This window comes from Musa acuminata, chromosome BXJ3-2 (genome assembly GCF_036884655.1).
Source record: "Musa acuminata AAA Group cultivar baxijiao chromosome BXJ3-2, Cavendish_Baxijiao_AAA, whole genome shotgun sequence".
NCBI classification, from domain to species: domain Eukaryota; kingdom Viridiplantae; phylum Streptophyta; class Magnoliopsida; order Zingiberales; family Musaceae; genus Musa; species Musa acuminata.
In genome coordinates, this window is record NC_088350.1 from 35,390,187 (window position 1) to 35,404,866 (window position 14,680).

The window sequence follows — 14,680 nt, forward strand, 5'->3', positions numbered from 1 at the left end:
GTGGTGTCTCTCTCTGGCTTTCTTTTTAATAATCAACTTGTTGAGCTTCTTCTTTTTCTCAGCAACTCAACCTTATATCGACCCTCAAATCAGCCACTTTGGTTCCTAACTCGGATCGAGACCTCCAACTCCATTCTTTCATTGGGGAAGGGAGAATCGAGCTTAGATGGCTCGCCAGGAAGGTGTACATGTATGTACACCCAACCGATCAACTCACACATGTTAGTGTACATACATGTACACCCAACCGATCAACTCACATGTTAGTGTACATACACGTACACCCAACCGATCAACTCACATGTTAAATCCGACATATTTTCAGTTCATTGCAATCACATGCAAATCCTCAATTCAAAAAGCTCATCAATCAATTGGTTGAGAAATAATCTTTAATCTTCTCTTCCCCGTGAGTGACATGCAAAATCTTTTTCTTCTTTCCAGTCTGACGATAAAGATATTCAAAAGTGATGTGCCATTGCACGATAATTTCAAATACCCCCGTGCTCCTCTGCTCCAATATAAATTACAAGGCTACTCCGAGTCGGAACCTGATGATAGCAGCTGATGGGCATCCTTGGGTTCTTCATCGGTGATGGAGGAAGGCTCACCATGAGTTGAGCTTCTTGCCCTCCCCTTTCTATTGCTGCGCCTTCTTGCACTGTCGGTTGTATCATCACCCTGCATATCAATATACAAGTGTTCTTAAAGACTGCATTGGCAAAAACACTAGATCCAACCAAAAAAAAAGATGCATGTAAGCCATGTGACCACATTATCATTAACAACTGCCACAGCTATTCAATATGGTGAAAGCTTCAAGAGGGGTGACTTGATTCAAATCTTGAAAGCAGTATGCTATATTCATGCTGCAGCTGGTTAAAGCGTACTTCTTGATTCTAGTCTCTTAAGCAGCTGGACTACAAAATTTTTTTTGGTGGTTATTCGAGGGGTATGTCTTGTGCAAAGGTAAAAGCACTTCAAAATAAAGTAGATGTGCAATGGAGAAACTGAAAATCGCTTGCAATCATTTTAGGATGACTCTTTATTCATCGGTTCGGTTATGGTTAGAAGGAATAACACGAAAGGATTCCTTCTAATCATTAATAACAAAAAGGATCCATATGGTCAGGAGGACTGCAAGAACAATTCAAAAAGTAAAAAAAAAAAACAATGCCTACTTCCACAGCACGAGCAATAAATAAAATAAATGCATGGAAAAGGTTTGAATTGATAATACTTTTTGGTGACTTACTGGTGTAGCAGACTGAATTGTCCGATTCTTTTGCAGCCAAATGGTTGCAAAAGATAAGCATGCACCCAAGAGAAGGCTTGGGCCTATCCTCGGATCTGTCACCAAATCACTGATATAGAAATAAAGTTTTTTTAATTTGCGTTTTATACTCTCCCTAGAAGGTACAATGCCTTGTGATTTCGACCAGATTGTAACTGAATCCTCAGCGACAAGCTCTGGACTTGTAAATGTCTGCATTAGTCACGAAAAAGAGTCATAAATATTGCAGCGGATAAACTTTGTTCATATCTGAGGTATCTAATTCTCAATTGGAAAAAACTTTGTTAGTTAAAACCAGAAATTGTAATATATGAACCTATAATTAAATACAAGCAAAAGCATATCCAGATAGCATAAAATTATACTTCAGCAAACACAGCTCAATTTACAATAAGGATCTAAAAGCCATTCATTCTGCAATGTCTTTAACCATCAGTGTTGTCCAACAATCATCAATGTAACTATCATGCTACACTTTTTAGGCTAAAATAGTTGCTATCCAGAAAAGGGATCAATGTAGGACACAAGTGTAACATCCACATTAATTTAATAGGCCTCGATAACACAAAAAATCCATATAGCAGACCCCAAATAATTGAGACTTTACAACTTTGTTACTGTTGTTGTTGCAAAAGACATAAGAACTACACAATAACCTGTCCTGAACCATAATAAAGGGCAAATACAACATGGTAACCAAACTCCATACTGGAAATTCAGACAGTCTTTAAAATGCCATGGTATGAAAATACTTACTATGATTAAAATTTGACGTATATAATAATAATGGAAGTAACAACCAGTTACAAACAAACATACATAAGCTATACATTAAAGAAGTTAATTTTGAGAGCAACATGACCCACAAAGCAGTGATTTAAAAAGCGATAGGCGTCAAAAGGCACTAAGGTTCAAAAATGCCCGAGGTGCTAGGCGCTCGCTCAGGTGCTCGCCCGAGCGAAGTGAGACGTTAAAATATAAAAATATATAATATAATTAATAAATATAATTATTTAAAATTTTAAATAAAAATATGCTATTAAATTAAAAAAAAATTAACAGTATTAAAATTAAAATAATATATTATTAAATCTAATAAATACAAATACTATTATTAGTATACTGTTAACAGTATACAGAAGGAGAAAAAGGAAGAGGAGTGTAAGAGGGTGCTGACCGAGAAAAGAGGAAGCGACAACGACAGCAGGAGCGTAAGGACTGCAGTGATTTAAAAAGGCGCTCGGGCACTCGCCTAAGCGTTCGGGAGAGGCGAGGTGAGGCCCGAGCGCCTCGCTAAACTTCTAGGCGACGCGCTTCAAAGAGGCACCACTTGGGCGCTCGCCCGAGCCCAGGCGCTAGGCGCTTCGGGCGAGCGCCTGGGTTAAACCAGGCGACCAAACCAGGATTTTAGGTATGGTTCGATTTCCGGTGGTTAGTTGGTTCAATCGAACCAACTAAAACCGATATTAGCTGTCGCTACCCAACCCTAACCCTGCTCGTTGCCGCTCCCGCTCCCGCTGCTCCCCCTCCCGCTTCCTCTTTTCTCAGTCAGCACCCCCTTACACTCATCTTCCTTCTTCTCTTTATGTATACTGTTAACAGTATACTGTATACTGTTAACAATATACTAATAATAGTATTTGTATTTATTAGATTAATATTATATTATTTTGATTTTAATACTGTTAATTTTCTTAATTTAATAGCATATTTTATTTAAAATTTTAAATAATTATATTTATTAATTATATTATATATTTTTATATTTTAGCGCCTCGCTTCACTCCGGCGAGTGCCTCGAGCGTTTTTGAATCTTAGCGTCTTTTGACGCCTAGCGCTTTTTAAATCATTGGTAAGGAGGCAACGACAACGGGAGCGGGAGTATAAGGAGACAGCGGCAGCGAGAGTTTAAAAAGGGCAACGGGAGTGTAAAGAGGCAACGGCAACGGGAGTGGGAGTGTAAGGAGGCAGCGGCAGCGGGAGTGGGAGCGGCGACAACGGCAGCAGTAGCGGCAATGACAAGCAGCGACAACGACAGCAGGAGCGGTGACAGCGATGAGCAGCGATAGCGGCAACGGCAACGAGCAGGGTTAGGGTTGGATAGCGACAGCTGATATCGGTTTTAGTTAGTTCGATTGAACCAACTAACCACCGGAGACCGAACCAGACCTAAAATCCTGGTTCGGTAGCCTGGTTTAACCCAGGAGCTTGCCTGAAGCGCCTAGCGCCTGGGCTCGGGCGAGCGCCCAGGTGACGCCTCTTTGAAGCGCGCCGCCTGAAAGTTTAGCGATGCGCTCGGGCCTCACCTCGCCTCTCCCGAACGCTTAGGCGAGCGCCCGAGCGCCTTTTTAAATCACTGCCACAAAGTCACCACGTAGACTTAAAATTTAATAATGAAAAGTAAAGCAAGATGAAAGACATATTCATAATCTATTGAGAACTATCAGATGCTCAGTAAGGATGACCTTCATAAGATGTTTTCATTGACAAAAAGGAAGGCTACTGAAACTCAGGAAATATCCATAATATGTCATCAAAAATTTTTAAATATTACTTAAAAAAAGAAATATTAAGTGTTCAACATGAATCCTGGATCACCCAAGTATCTCTACCCTATATTTGCAACCAAAGATAAAACATGTATCTTTGAAGTTTGTGTCATATAGAATAAAAGACTTCATCATTGACTGTGTTATAGGCAACAAGTGGCTAACAGCACAGATGACAGGGTCCTGTATGAAGAACATATAAAGTTTGTCATAAGCATATTATTGGAAAGGTTAATATGTTAATCTGATATTTGGTGGTGAGCATCTCTAGTGATAGTTCTTGATGATTTATTACAGTTGCAAAATATCAAACATCCTTGATCCATTAAGTGGATCATACGAACTCACTATAGAAGAACCATCAAAGAAAGAAAAAAACAAGAGGTCGTTATACATCTATAACCAGTGCACAGTTATGTGGACTAAAAGATACAGAATGCCACAATAAACAAGTTTGCCAAACATTAAAGTTACACTAATTCACCATCAATGCCCTTCAATTAAAGAAGGAACACAATGCTTTCAAGAGAAGGTTTGCATAAGAAGCTTGTATACCTCAGTCATGTATAAACTACTAAAAACTAATTACAAGGGAAAAGAAACACTTACAAAATATGGGTATTCTCTAGTGTCACCACGCTCTATAATATGTGATATCCATTGAATTATCTGCATATTAGTCCATAACAGAATGACTAGTTAATCATAGTGTAGTATTGGTTACGGCATAGCAGTGACTACATGTTAAACGAAGACCAAATATCAACTTATATTAGTAACAATATGACCACGTCATGCAATATGAGCTGATACTTGAACGTTAAACTTAGCATGACAGTATAAGTATCATTAACCCAAAAGAAGAGTTTAAATTATACTACAAACAGAAGACCCCTCCCAAACCCTACAATGGCATGAGTGTCCTCAACTGAGCCGCCCTTTGTTTGTAAGTACAATTAGCCTCATGAACTGGGCTGCCCTTTATTTGTAAGTACAATCAGAAAGACCTTGGAATGCAACAAATTTGATTACTTCATTTAAGTTTCCACTTCACAAAGTAAACAATATACATGATCTTAGGATTGTCATCAATGCAGATAATTTTACACCAAATGAGTTCACAAAGAGAGTGCATTAGAGTAAGAAATGCAGATTTCTAACAGAAACTCAATGCTAAAGTACGTACCTCTTTGACATCATCAGAACCAGTATATCTAGCAATAAGCTGGGAGGCAGCATTAGCGTCTTTTCCCATATACTGGTCCCGTAAATGTTTCCACTTATCGGCCTCCACATTGTCCTCTGATGAGTTTCTTAAATAACGTACAATGAATATTTGAGGCACATCAATATCATTTTCATACCTTCGGGGGCCACAACTTTTATAGAATTCTGAATCGAGGAAAAACTGACAATATTTCTGCATGGAAGTCACAAACATTAAGCTGAAACTATAAAATTACATTTAAAAACTGAAGAATGATTTAGTTGAAACATATTGTTTTACCCTATTACACAAAATAATGCAGAAAATATAAAAAAACCAAAAATGATCCTAGATGTTCTGAAATTTTGTCCAACAACAAGGTTAAGTAAAAGTGGACAAGTTTGACCTTACTGAAATTACAGAACAAGACAATATCTTATGAGGGAGGGAGAAGCTCTTGTTTGTTATCTGATACCGTCCATATCATCACAATTGACAACTGGCCCATGGAAGATCAGTCTGGTCCACCACATTATCCATCTAAACCCAAAAGTTTCTTAGAATTTTATTTAAGCTTGTAATCCGCAATCATCATTGCCTTCAAGAATCATATACAAAATCATAAAGATGGCCATGTTTGTGGATATATCTTCAAAAATTACTTCCATATAGATACTTATATGTGTACATATGAACTAAAACAGACCAAAAAAGAAGATATGAAATATATGCAAAATAACTCACCAGCTGAACATCTCCGTCAAGCCATGTAAATGTTAAACGATTCTCTTTCACGGCAGTGGCAGCTACCATAGGAACTGAAGCGTTAACATTTCTGGCATAATCTGAATCATCACCAGTCATTAGCATATCTCGGACCCTGTACATGGTCTATAATAGTTTCAGTTACATGTGATGGAACAAGATAGAAAATTCATAAGAAAGTGCACCTAATTAAGTAAAAAATATTAAATTAAATGATAATCCAAAAACAAATTGACAGCCACATTCGGCTGCAACTAATTAACCAAAAAAAAAAAATCCAAGAAAACTAAACTGACCTCACGCATCTGAGCCATTGTGCGGCCTGCACGTCCAACAAGAACGAGGCAATACCAGGTTAAAGTGTCATTCCCAGCACGAGAAAAACCTCTTGCATCACAACCTAGCTCCATAGATGTTACACTCCTTAGTTGAGGAAGTTCTGGATGCCAAAAGAATCTTCATCATCTCATTTTTCTCATTGAAATTATACCAGATACCAACTATGTACTATTTGCTCATTAAGATGTTAAATACACTAAACATACAAGGATTGAATATATACATTATATAGTTGACCACATAATTCCCAAAGAATAGTATTCAAAGAGAATGTACTCGAATCTGTGCCACTAATGTAGTGACATCCAAAAGCATCAATAAGAAAAACAGATAACACAAATATACAAGACAGTAAAGGTAATTTAATATATGTTTACAAGTAGACTACGCAATCTTCAACTTTGACCATCTCTTGAAGTTTCTCTTTTACTATCTCTTCTATTGTATACAATTATGTTATTGTAGTATATAGTATAAACTTTAAACTAATTCCTCTAGTAATATACTGAAGAAGCATCTTTTACTCGAGTCTCCATACTTAGTCCTTCTAAGGTTTTAGTTCATCAATTTCAACTCTTGGATACTACATCTACCAGTTCTGAGCAGAAGACACTATGGTGGTGGATTGATCTTAAGTGGAGAACCTATGTTACCCTGAGATGCATCCTATTTGATAAACGACTTGAAAATCTCACCAAGTGCCATAATGGCTGTTCACAAATACCAAAAATTTTTATAATGATATATGATCACCTAAATCATTAGGAAAATGTACTTATTTAATTCTCATTCTACAAGTCACTAGGATTTAAATAACAGCATAAAACTCAGCCCTTATAAACAATTTTCAGGCATTTTCAATATTTAATGTTCAGTGGAGGTGAACTGGCCTAGTTTGACCAAAAACAGATCAGACAGGTTTTTGATCCTATACACCTGAAACATAAATCTTTGAAGGGGAAAAGAATTGACAACTTCAACTCCTTTCATAAAACAGCATAAAAAAAGTAGAGTTTAATCAAGGTACAAGCAATAATGCTTCTTCTCCATTTCTTTTCCTTGTGGTTTAAGTAAGATAAATTAACTTATAAATAGTTCTGGATGGAAATTTGTAAACCAGTCGCAAAATGTCAGTAATTTTTAAATATACCATTTTGCTTATAATCTTCCATTATCTTCTGAAACTGTGAACTTTCCAGAGCTCCTACAACAGAAGGAGATCCACAATGACCAGCAAGTTATCAATCTTGATTATAGATGGGGAACAAATGTCCAAGCATACCATGGTAGACGAATGGTTTTGAATATGTATCCTTCATAAATACAAAAGCAGGTGCTGATTCCACACCAAACCTAATGATAAAGTTGAAAAAGAGTTTGTTACACTTGTTTGCACAGCAGAACAATAAAAACAAGGATAGGACATTGTTTTCACAGATATACAGGAATGAGAATTGTCATCTCAATTGGCAAATGTCAGTGTAAATCATAGCGCACGATGCAAAGAAGGTATAGGAACAACATCCTTGGGTAAAACATCTAAAATCAATCTATCTAAAAGTAACATAATGCATGATACAAAAATAATGCCATGGAAATGTAAATAACTCTACATTTTGAGTGGTGAATATTATTGATACGCAGGCCATCACATGGAGTTCAAGAGATAACTGTAAATTTGATCCACAGTTAAATCATGCACAGCTCATTCTGATTGACAGAATTTTCCTGGTGATGTTCAAGATTAATAAGCCTCAAGCCTTTCAAACCTAAATAGAACATCAAAACTAAAATATACCAGAACACAATTGCATGCTATAATGATGAAGAGACAGGCCTTGGACTTTCTATGGTAAAACATAATAAAGCAAATGACCACAGGATGAAAATTCTGAGACCAAGTTTATCTTGAGCCAAATAAAAAGATTGTCTATTGATTAAGTTGCATCAAAGATAAGTCAATCTTATGGTTATTGTCATAATTATCTGTCATGCGTTCTTATTTTTAAGAATTTTCATACTTAATTTTCCTACTATGTTAGGTAGTTAGGCAAGTGCTAAGTCTCTTTTAGTCAACAAATAGTTGACTTGTCTTTGTTAACAACCAACCATAACTGCCAAAGATTGACAAACAATGGGTAAATCATTGAACATGTCTCTACTTATTCCATAACATCACAAAGTAGCCTCTGGAAGGTACATGGCCAAAAGGTAGATATCCAAGCTCGACACCGTGATCCTAAACATTCTTCAAAAAGACTAACCAAGATTTGGATTCAAAAACCAACACAAATGTCGTAGTTTATCAAGCCCCAATAACCAAAATTGTCGATTAACTTTGGATGTAGAAGACAAAACAAAGGCCAAAACAGATTCACATCAAACGGGGATAAACCTTTAATGTTAGATGATGAAAAAAAAAAAAGAACTTGCCCAAAAGTATATCCCTTCTATTCTTTTAAATAAATATACTTAAAAAAACACCTTCTTGCGGAGACATTGATTACCTGAACAAAGACCTCTTAAGTGAATTTAATTGAGAGTGGCACACTTTAGCACACACTCCAGTTGCATATCGATTGTTCATGATGAAATTCAAGGAAATTAATTGGCATGAAAAAACATACATGTTCCACCAAAGGGAGAACTCCGGTTCTTTCCACAAAACAAATGCAAAAGATGCTTCCGCCTGATAATCTTTGGCAGCCTTGCGTATGACTGGAGCGGCACGTTCCCCAGTTTTTGAGAAGCAAATGACTTTGACCTGTGAGCCATAGATAGTTAAATACATGAGTGACATGGTGTAATTTGTTTTTTGACAAGATATTGTCAACTTGTTGCTTTAAAATATGTTCTTCATACTCTCATGCCAGGAAGTGAATAACCTCAAGAGCTAATATGACTTGCCTTCCATTTCATCACACATGTACTTGGGAGAGCTTAAGTCTTTTTGTTAACCATTAAGTCTTGTCTCTTTACAGAAACTATCATGAAAATTAGCAACACGTTGCTTTTTAACACAACATAAATGCCCACATGTAAATTACTCACACTAGGATTACAATATAACTAAAAGAATACATAATGCCATAGATCCAACATAATTGACATAAATCTAAGTATAGGCTCAAAGACGTATTCAGAGAAAGATTGAACAAGTGAACAACTACATGGAATTAAAGTAACACATGACTCTGCAGCCAACTGCAGTATCTCAAACAAACCCTCACAAAGGCTAACATTATAAAGTTTGAGATGGTGCCCACTGCACTTTTTCAAAAAAAAAAAAAAAAACTCAACCGTCTAAGTCGACAAATTGAACTTAGATGCTGATCTTGCACTGTTCCTCTCTCAGATCAGTAATAGCATGTCAGAATGGTATCCAGTACACAAAGATATATTATTGAAGAAAAAATGATAAATTAGTTGCACTGTTGGTATTATGTTGATATCGTACAATATTTTCCACACAAGTGATTGGAACATTGTGGAATAAAGACAAAGAGGCCCAAGCTACACAATTAAGAATGATCACATTAGATCAACTGCTGAGTCATACCATATGTTCAGATTATGCTTGCTGAAACATGGTGGTAGATAAGTGAAGAAATTAACATAATCCCTTTTCTATTTCTGAATAGGATGCATTGCAAGATATTAGGGTAAAGACAGTGGCTTAATTTTCAGTATAGAACATTGTTTTGCTCACAATAAATTTTAAGGAAATTCAGCTCGGACATATATGATATTTGCACTATTGCAAATGTCATTCTTATAAATGAGCATCAGGCAACATTATTTCCTCCTCCATGAGCTTTCTAAGTCAAAATCACAAAACTAAACCAGATTGTCATTCCAAAACTCTAAACCAGGTGTCATTAATCTCAGTCTACAGCTTGCTGAAATTAAATAGTCGAAGCGGTACAATTTTGTGCGTAAATGACAAAATAGACAACCAGCAACGAAGTTATCATGTCAAACCATGCCAATGTGCACATATAATGGCAGCACACAACCAGATCAGTTGAGTTAGATACCTTCTGCCACAGAATATAGGTCATCTTTTCTTTTCTAAAAATATGAAAGAAGAAAATTTACAAACTGCCCTTCCATTTCTTTTATGATCACCTAAGAAAACAAACAAAAAAATTGTATCTACAACAAGTAAACAAAAAGAAAATTTTGTTACAAACAACATTTTCAGTTGATAGAATAGAAGATTAGCCACCAGCAACAACGAAAATACACCAGCTTAACAATTTTATTACTTTGCAACATAAGCTGCCCAATAAACTAGTCTCTGTAGTACCTAGAAAAACATTAAGGATATAACAGCTACTATTGCATTTTAAATAAATAGTCTTTGGATCTCAACTGTCCAACACAGTCAGTACCTTATGTCGACCACTTGTTACAATGAACTTCGCCTGAAATAAATGTATAACAGAATATGGTGTTTAGTGAAAATCAAAACCAAACTTAATCATGAGGAATTTCATTAAAGCATGAATCCTGTCAACATAACTCAGAAGATATCAAAAACTTGCTAAGCAGTTAGAAAATCATTAGTATGCAATACCAAAGATTCTTTTGAATGGTAAAGAATGCGAGGTAGACCAATAATGTCTGTTGCCATCCAGTCAACAATTGCATCAACTGAGAACTGCCCATCATACCTACAGAAGTAAAAAAAGTCACAAATGCCAATAACTACTTAGGAAGAAGTTTCAACAATTAAACATAATAAAGTTTTATAAAAATAAGGAATGACAGCTGTGTTGTAGTTAGCATATTGACATTGAAATCATAAAAAGATGTAACATCACTAACCTCACATAGCAATTAGCATTTGAACAATTAGGAGGAAATGCAACAAGGGCAGGCAGACCTATACGAATCATGAATGAGAATGTGAAAGTTAGCCAATATTACTTCCATTAGAGAATGCAGTATCAACATAACATTTAACTTTCCACTAATTTATTCTTAGGCGAAAAGTAGAACATTGTCACCAGCCATTTTAATATATGGAAATAAGTCTGCGTGCTATGTAATCAACAAACCTTTGCTGTTTCAGTAACTACATATTGATTTTGTGGTGGAAGTGGACAATGATGATACAACAAAATTTAAACTAGTTCCTGGTTTCTTAGAAATGCAAGTAATAAAATTACTAATCCATACCTTTCCGAAAATATGGTTGCTTGGTGAACATTGTCTCTGCAAGGTAAGATGCCAGTTGAACATCACCAAGTTCCACCATGCCAGTCTGTGCAACACCTTCCAATAAACTTCCTAGCTTGCACAAGACCAGGTAACAAGATATTAGCAAATTAAATCATGGGAGAAAATACCTTAAATGTTGATGCCACCAAAAACAAAAAGATGGAACTAGAAGGCATCAAATAGATAGCATGCATCACATAACAAGATTATAATGTGAAGCATTAGAAACTGCAGTAGTTTAGCTTACTAAATTAAACAAAATTATTTATCTGCAAATATATTTACAAGCTATTACAATGATTTCACTTACTTGATGAAAACTAGTGAAGTTCGTCAAATGCATACCATAGCTTCAAAGGTAAACAGAAAAAACTAAATGGTTAAGGTCTTGAGCAACACAGGATACAAAGCACATGGCATGGTATAAAGTTTTGGCTGTATCGATCGACACCGTGCTTGTTGCCTGATAAGCTCGCACCGAGCTTACCAGGTGTTAAGCTGACTGCTATCGAGTTGTACAAGACAATAAGCTCGACATGCAATAAAGTTATGGCATTATAAGCTCTAAACAACTATGACACGGCTCAACATGCAATAAAATAACTAAATAACTACATGTGTTGAAGTAAATGTTGTACCTATCATCTTCCAAGCGCCGATGAATTGCGCACAACGAGGACTCCCAAGAGAATAAACCTTATTCATGAGTATGAAAAAAAAAGTCATGCTGCTGCAGTTCTTGTACAATTTTCTCCTGGTAATAATATTTACTAGTAGCATGATTCATGCTTCTTGTGTTTAATTGTCAAATGGATTAAATTGATTTTGAACAAAAAGTATTATTAGAAAAATATTCCATGGACTTACTTGTATGAGCAATGGCTCTGATTTCCCAATTACAGAAATGACCTCCTCAGGTGTCAACTTATTAGGTGCATCACTGAACAAACCTAAAACACAAGATTGTATATAAACACCAACTCAGAAAGGCACACAATTATTACATGTATGTATTTGCTGGAAGTAAAATGTACCCAGTAAAGATGCATTAATCAGCGGAAGGTCTATCTTTGAGAAGGTCTCTCCACCATATTGATTCACAACTTTATTAATGACATGCTAAAGTCAGGGGACAAAAACAAACCATCTATATATCATAATCATTTGTAGTGAAACAATAAACCAAATAACAAGCTTGTTACTATAAAACCTAAATAAGTTTTACAGCTATAAAAATAGATGGAACTAACCAGCTGTTCATCAATGCCAAAAAGATCATAATCTCTCTTCCCTAAGGGATTTGTCAAAAGCTCAAATGCATAACGAATCTGCGAGAACAACAAAACTTTGAACTATATATCTAACTATTGAAAGATAACATATAAACCCTCAGCCTGGAATGGGGCTTCCTACATGAACCATTTGGTGATCCAAAGAAACAACTTCTGGTATACAAGAATATCATTCAAATGTTAGTATACAAGAACATCTCGATTTAAGCTCCACTGTATAACAAGAAACAACTTCTGGAAGCATATTAGAAAAGAAACGACAGCTTATATCAGACATTTGGTGACCTTTTTGGACACACTTAAAGGCAAACACCTTAGGTATGGCAGGAAGGAGGAATTTTTTTCTATCAGCAGAAATGGCTAACATGAAAGCCAAATTTTAGTGGTATTCTGAAACTTCAGCTACAAAAAGCTGCAGATTTAAGCATAAGGAAAAAAATCAATTTTAAGCTCTCTAGTAAAGTAAACTGGTTCTACGAACCAATATTCAGAAAAGAAAATACTTATCCACCCACTTGAAAGCTCAATGTAGACTAAATAGAGTGGCCCTTCTACAGATTTTGGCACAGAATATATTAATGAGAACTTCTTCCACCAAATCAATCAAAATCTGGGTGAAAGTTAAAAAAACAAAAAGGCAAAGGAAAGAAATTCTACTGAATAGTAACAAATACAAAGCAATTTCAGTTGTCATTCTAAAAGAATCACATAGGCCATCTGGAGAACCTTCAAATGACGAAATACTAGAAGACAATAATTTATAACACACCTTAACGAGTTCGGTCGTGACTGGAGGGTCCAATTCCAAGAACCTGAAACAGTTATCAAGTTACAGTATGCAAGCGCTTAGTGCCAAGGACAACAATTGAATTTAAAGAAAAGGTACAGAAGGAAAGGTCTCCATCAGTACAAGGAAATTTAAGGAACAAAGAGTTATCTGAAGTGCAACATAGTGTTTCTAATAATGTTGCATAAACACTTGGCAAGCAAGATTCCAGTTGACGGCCAATAAAAGGATAGCAAAATTATTCTTCTCAAGGACGTAGCGTTTCTAATAAACATAAAAGAAAAACATTTGAAAGGCAATTTTTCGGTTTGCAAACACTATATTGACATAAGTTTCTATATGTTTTGGCTTGCAAACAGCATATACTAAGTTAATAAGTGAGTTTGTAACCCTGCCTCGGTGGCTAAGAATTATTCGAGTAAATCAAATCCTGTATATTATCTCTACATATTACTCAGTGATCCCAAGCACAAGTGCATTTACAGGCAGCGTTGAAGCTATTAACAAACCATGAACAACAAAATTCACTTAAAGAAGACAAAAATAATAATAATAATAATAATAATAATAATCAAGAAGCTGTCAACAAAATTGCTGACGCTTGCCATATAAAGAAAAACGGAATCGCGAAAGAGTCGTACACCAGACAGAAGAAGGCAGAAAAATTCATGCCAATGATATAAACCAAGAAAAACGCAGAAAAGGAAGAGGGAAGGAGAGTACAATTTGGACGACAGCTCGTCATACGCAACGCCGACTTCCTCGATCGACGCATTCCTCTTCAAGCCGAGCACTGGCCACCGGATCACGGATCAAGGATCAGGAATAAAGAACGCTCGAGGGATCCCATAACCGCAATAGGAAAGTCCCGCCCAAGAAAAAATCGCGTACCGTCGTAGTGAGAGGGGGGGAAGGAGCGAGGGAGGACGACGAGCTGGAAGAAGAAGCCGAGGGCGAACAAGACCAGGGGAAGCCAGTACCGCTTCGCGACGGCGATCGCCATTGCGAAGGCAAGCGAAGGAGAACGGAGGAACCCTCGAAGAAGGTGCGGGAGAGGGAGGAAAAAAGGAAACCGGGCGGAGCAGCGAAGGGCGACTCGAGATTTGTGGGAAAAAAGGAGGAATATGATCTGTTACAGTATTGTTCGGAGCTGCGCAAGTGAAGTCCTATTTTAGCCGCTTCAGGAACTTTTATATAATTAAACATATCAAAGGGACTAAA

The 14,680-nt window shown here is 36.4% G+C and overlaps 1 protein-coding gene across 2 annotated transcripts; it reads right to left on the minus strand.

Annotated features, from left to right (window-relative positions):
* Positions 1–353: 353 nt before the first annotated feature.
* On the minus strand, positions 354–14,597 carry LOC135631965 (uncharacterized). 2 transcript variants are annotated; one of them, XM_065140164.1, is made up of 20 exons: positions 14,351–14,597; positions 14,183–14,252; positions 13,442–13,484; positions 12,631–12,708; positions 12,415–12,499; positions 12,248–12,330; positions 12,019–12,076; positions 11,339–11,449; positions 10,985–11,042; positions 10,734–10,830; positions 10,549–10,581; positions 8,782–8,918; positions 7,437–7,507; positions 7,305–7,358; positions 6,112–6,254; positions 5,795–5,941; positions 5,030–5,263; positions 4,453–4,512; positions 1,256–1,486; positions 354–681 (listed from the first exon to the last, which is right to left on the minus strand). In XM_065140164.1, the coding sequence occupies exons 1-20, from the start codon at positions 14,460–14,462 to the stop codon at positions 535–537; spliced, it is 2,052 nt and encodes a 683-aa protein (XP_064996236.1). In that variant the 5' UTR covers positions 14,463–14,597; the 3' UTR covers positions 354–534. The 2 variants fall into 2 exon arrangements, with proteins under 2 accessions (XP_064996236.1, XP_064996237.1); XM_065140165.1 differs by lacking the exon at positions 7,305–7,358.
* Between the last annotated feature and the right edge of the window lie 83 nt (positions 14,598–14,680).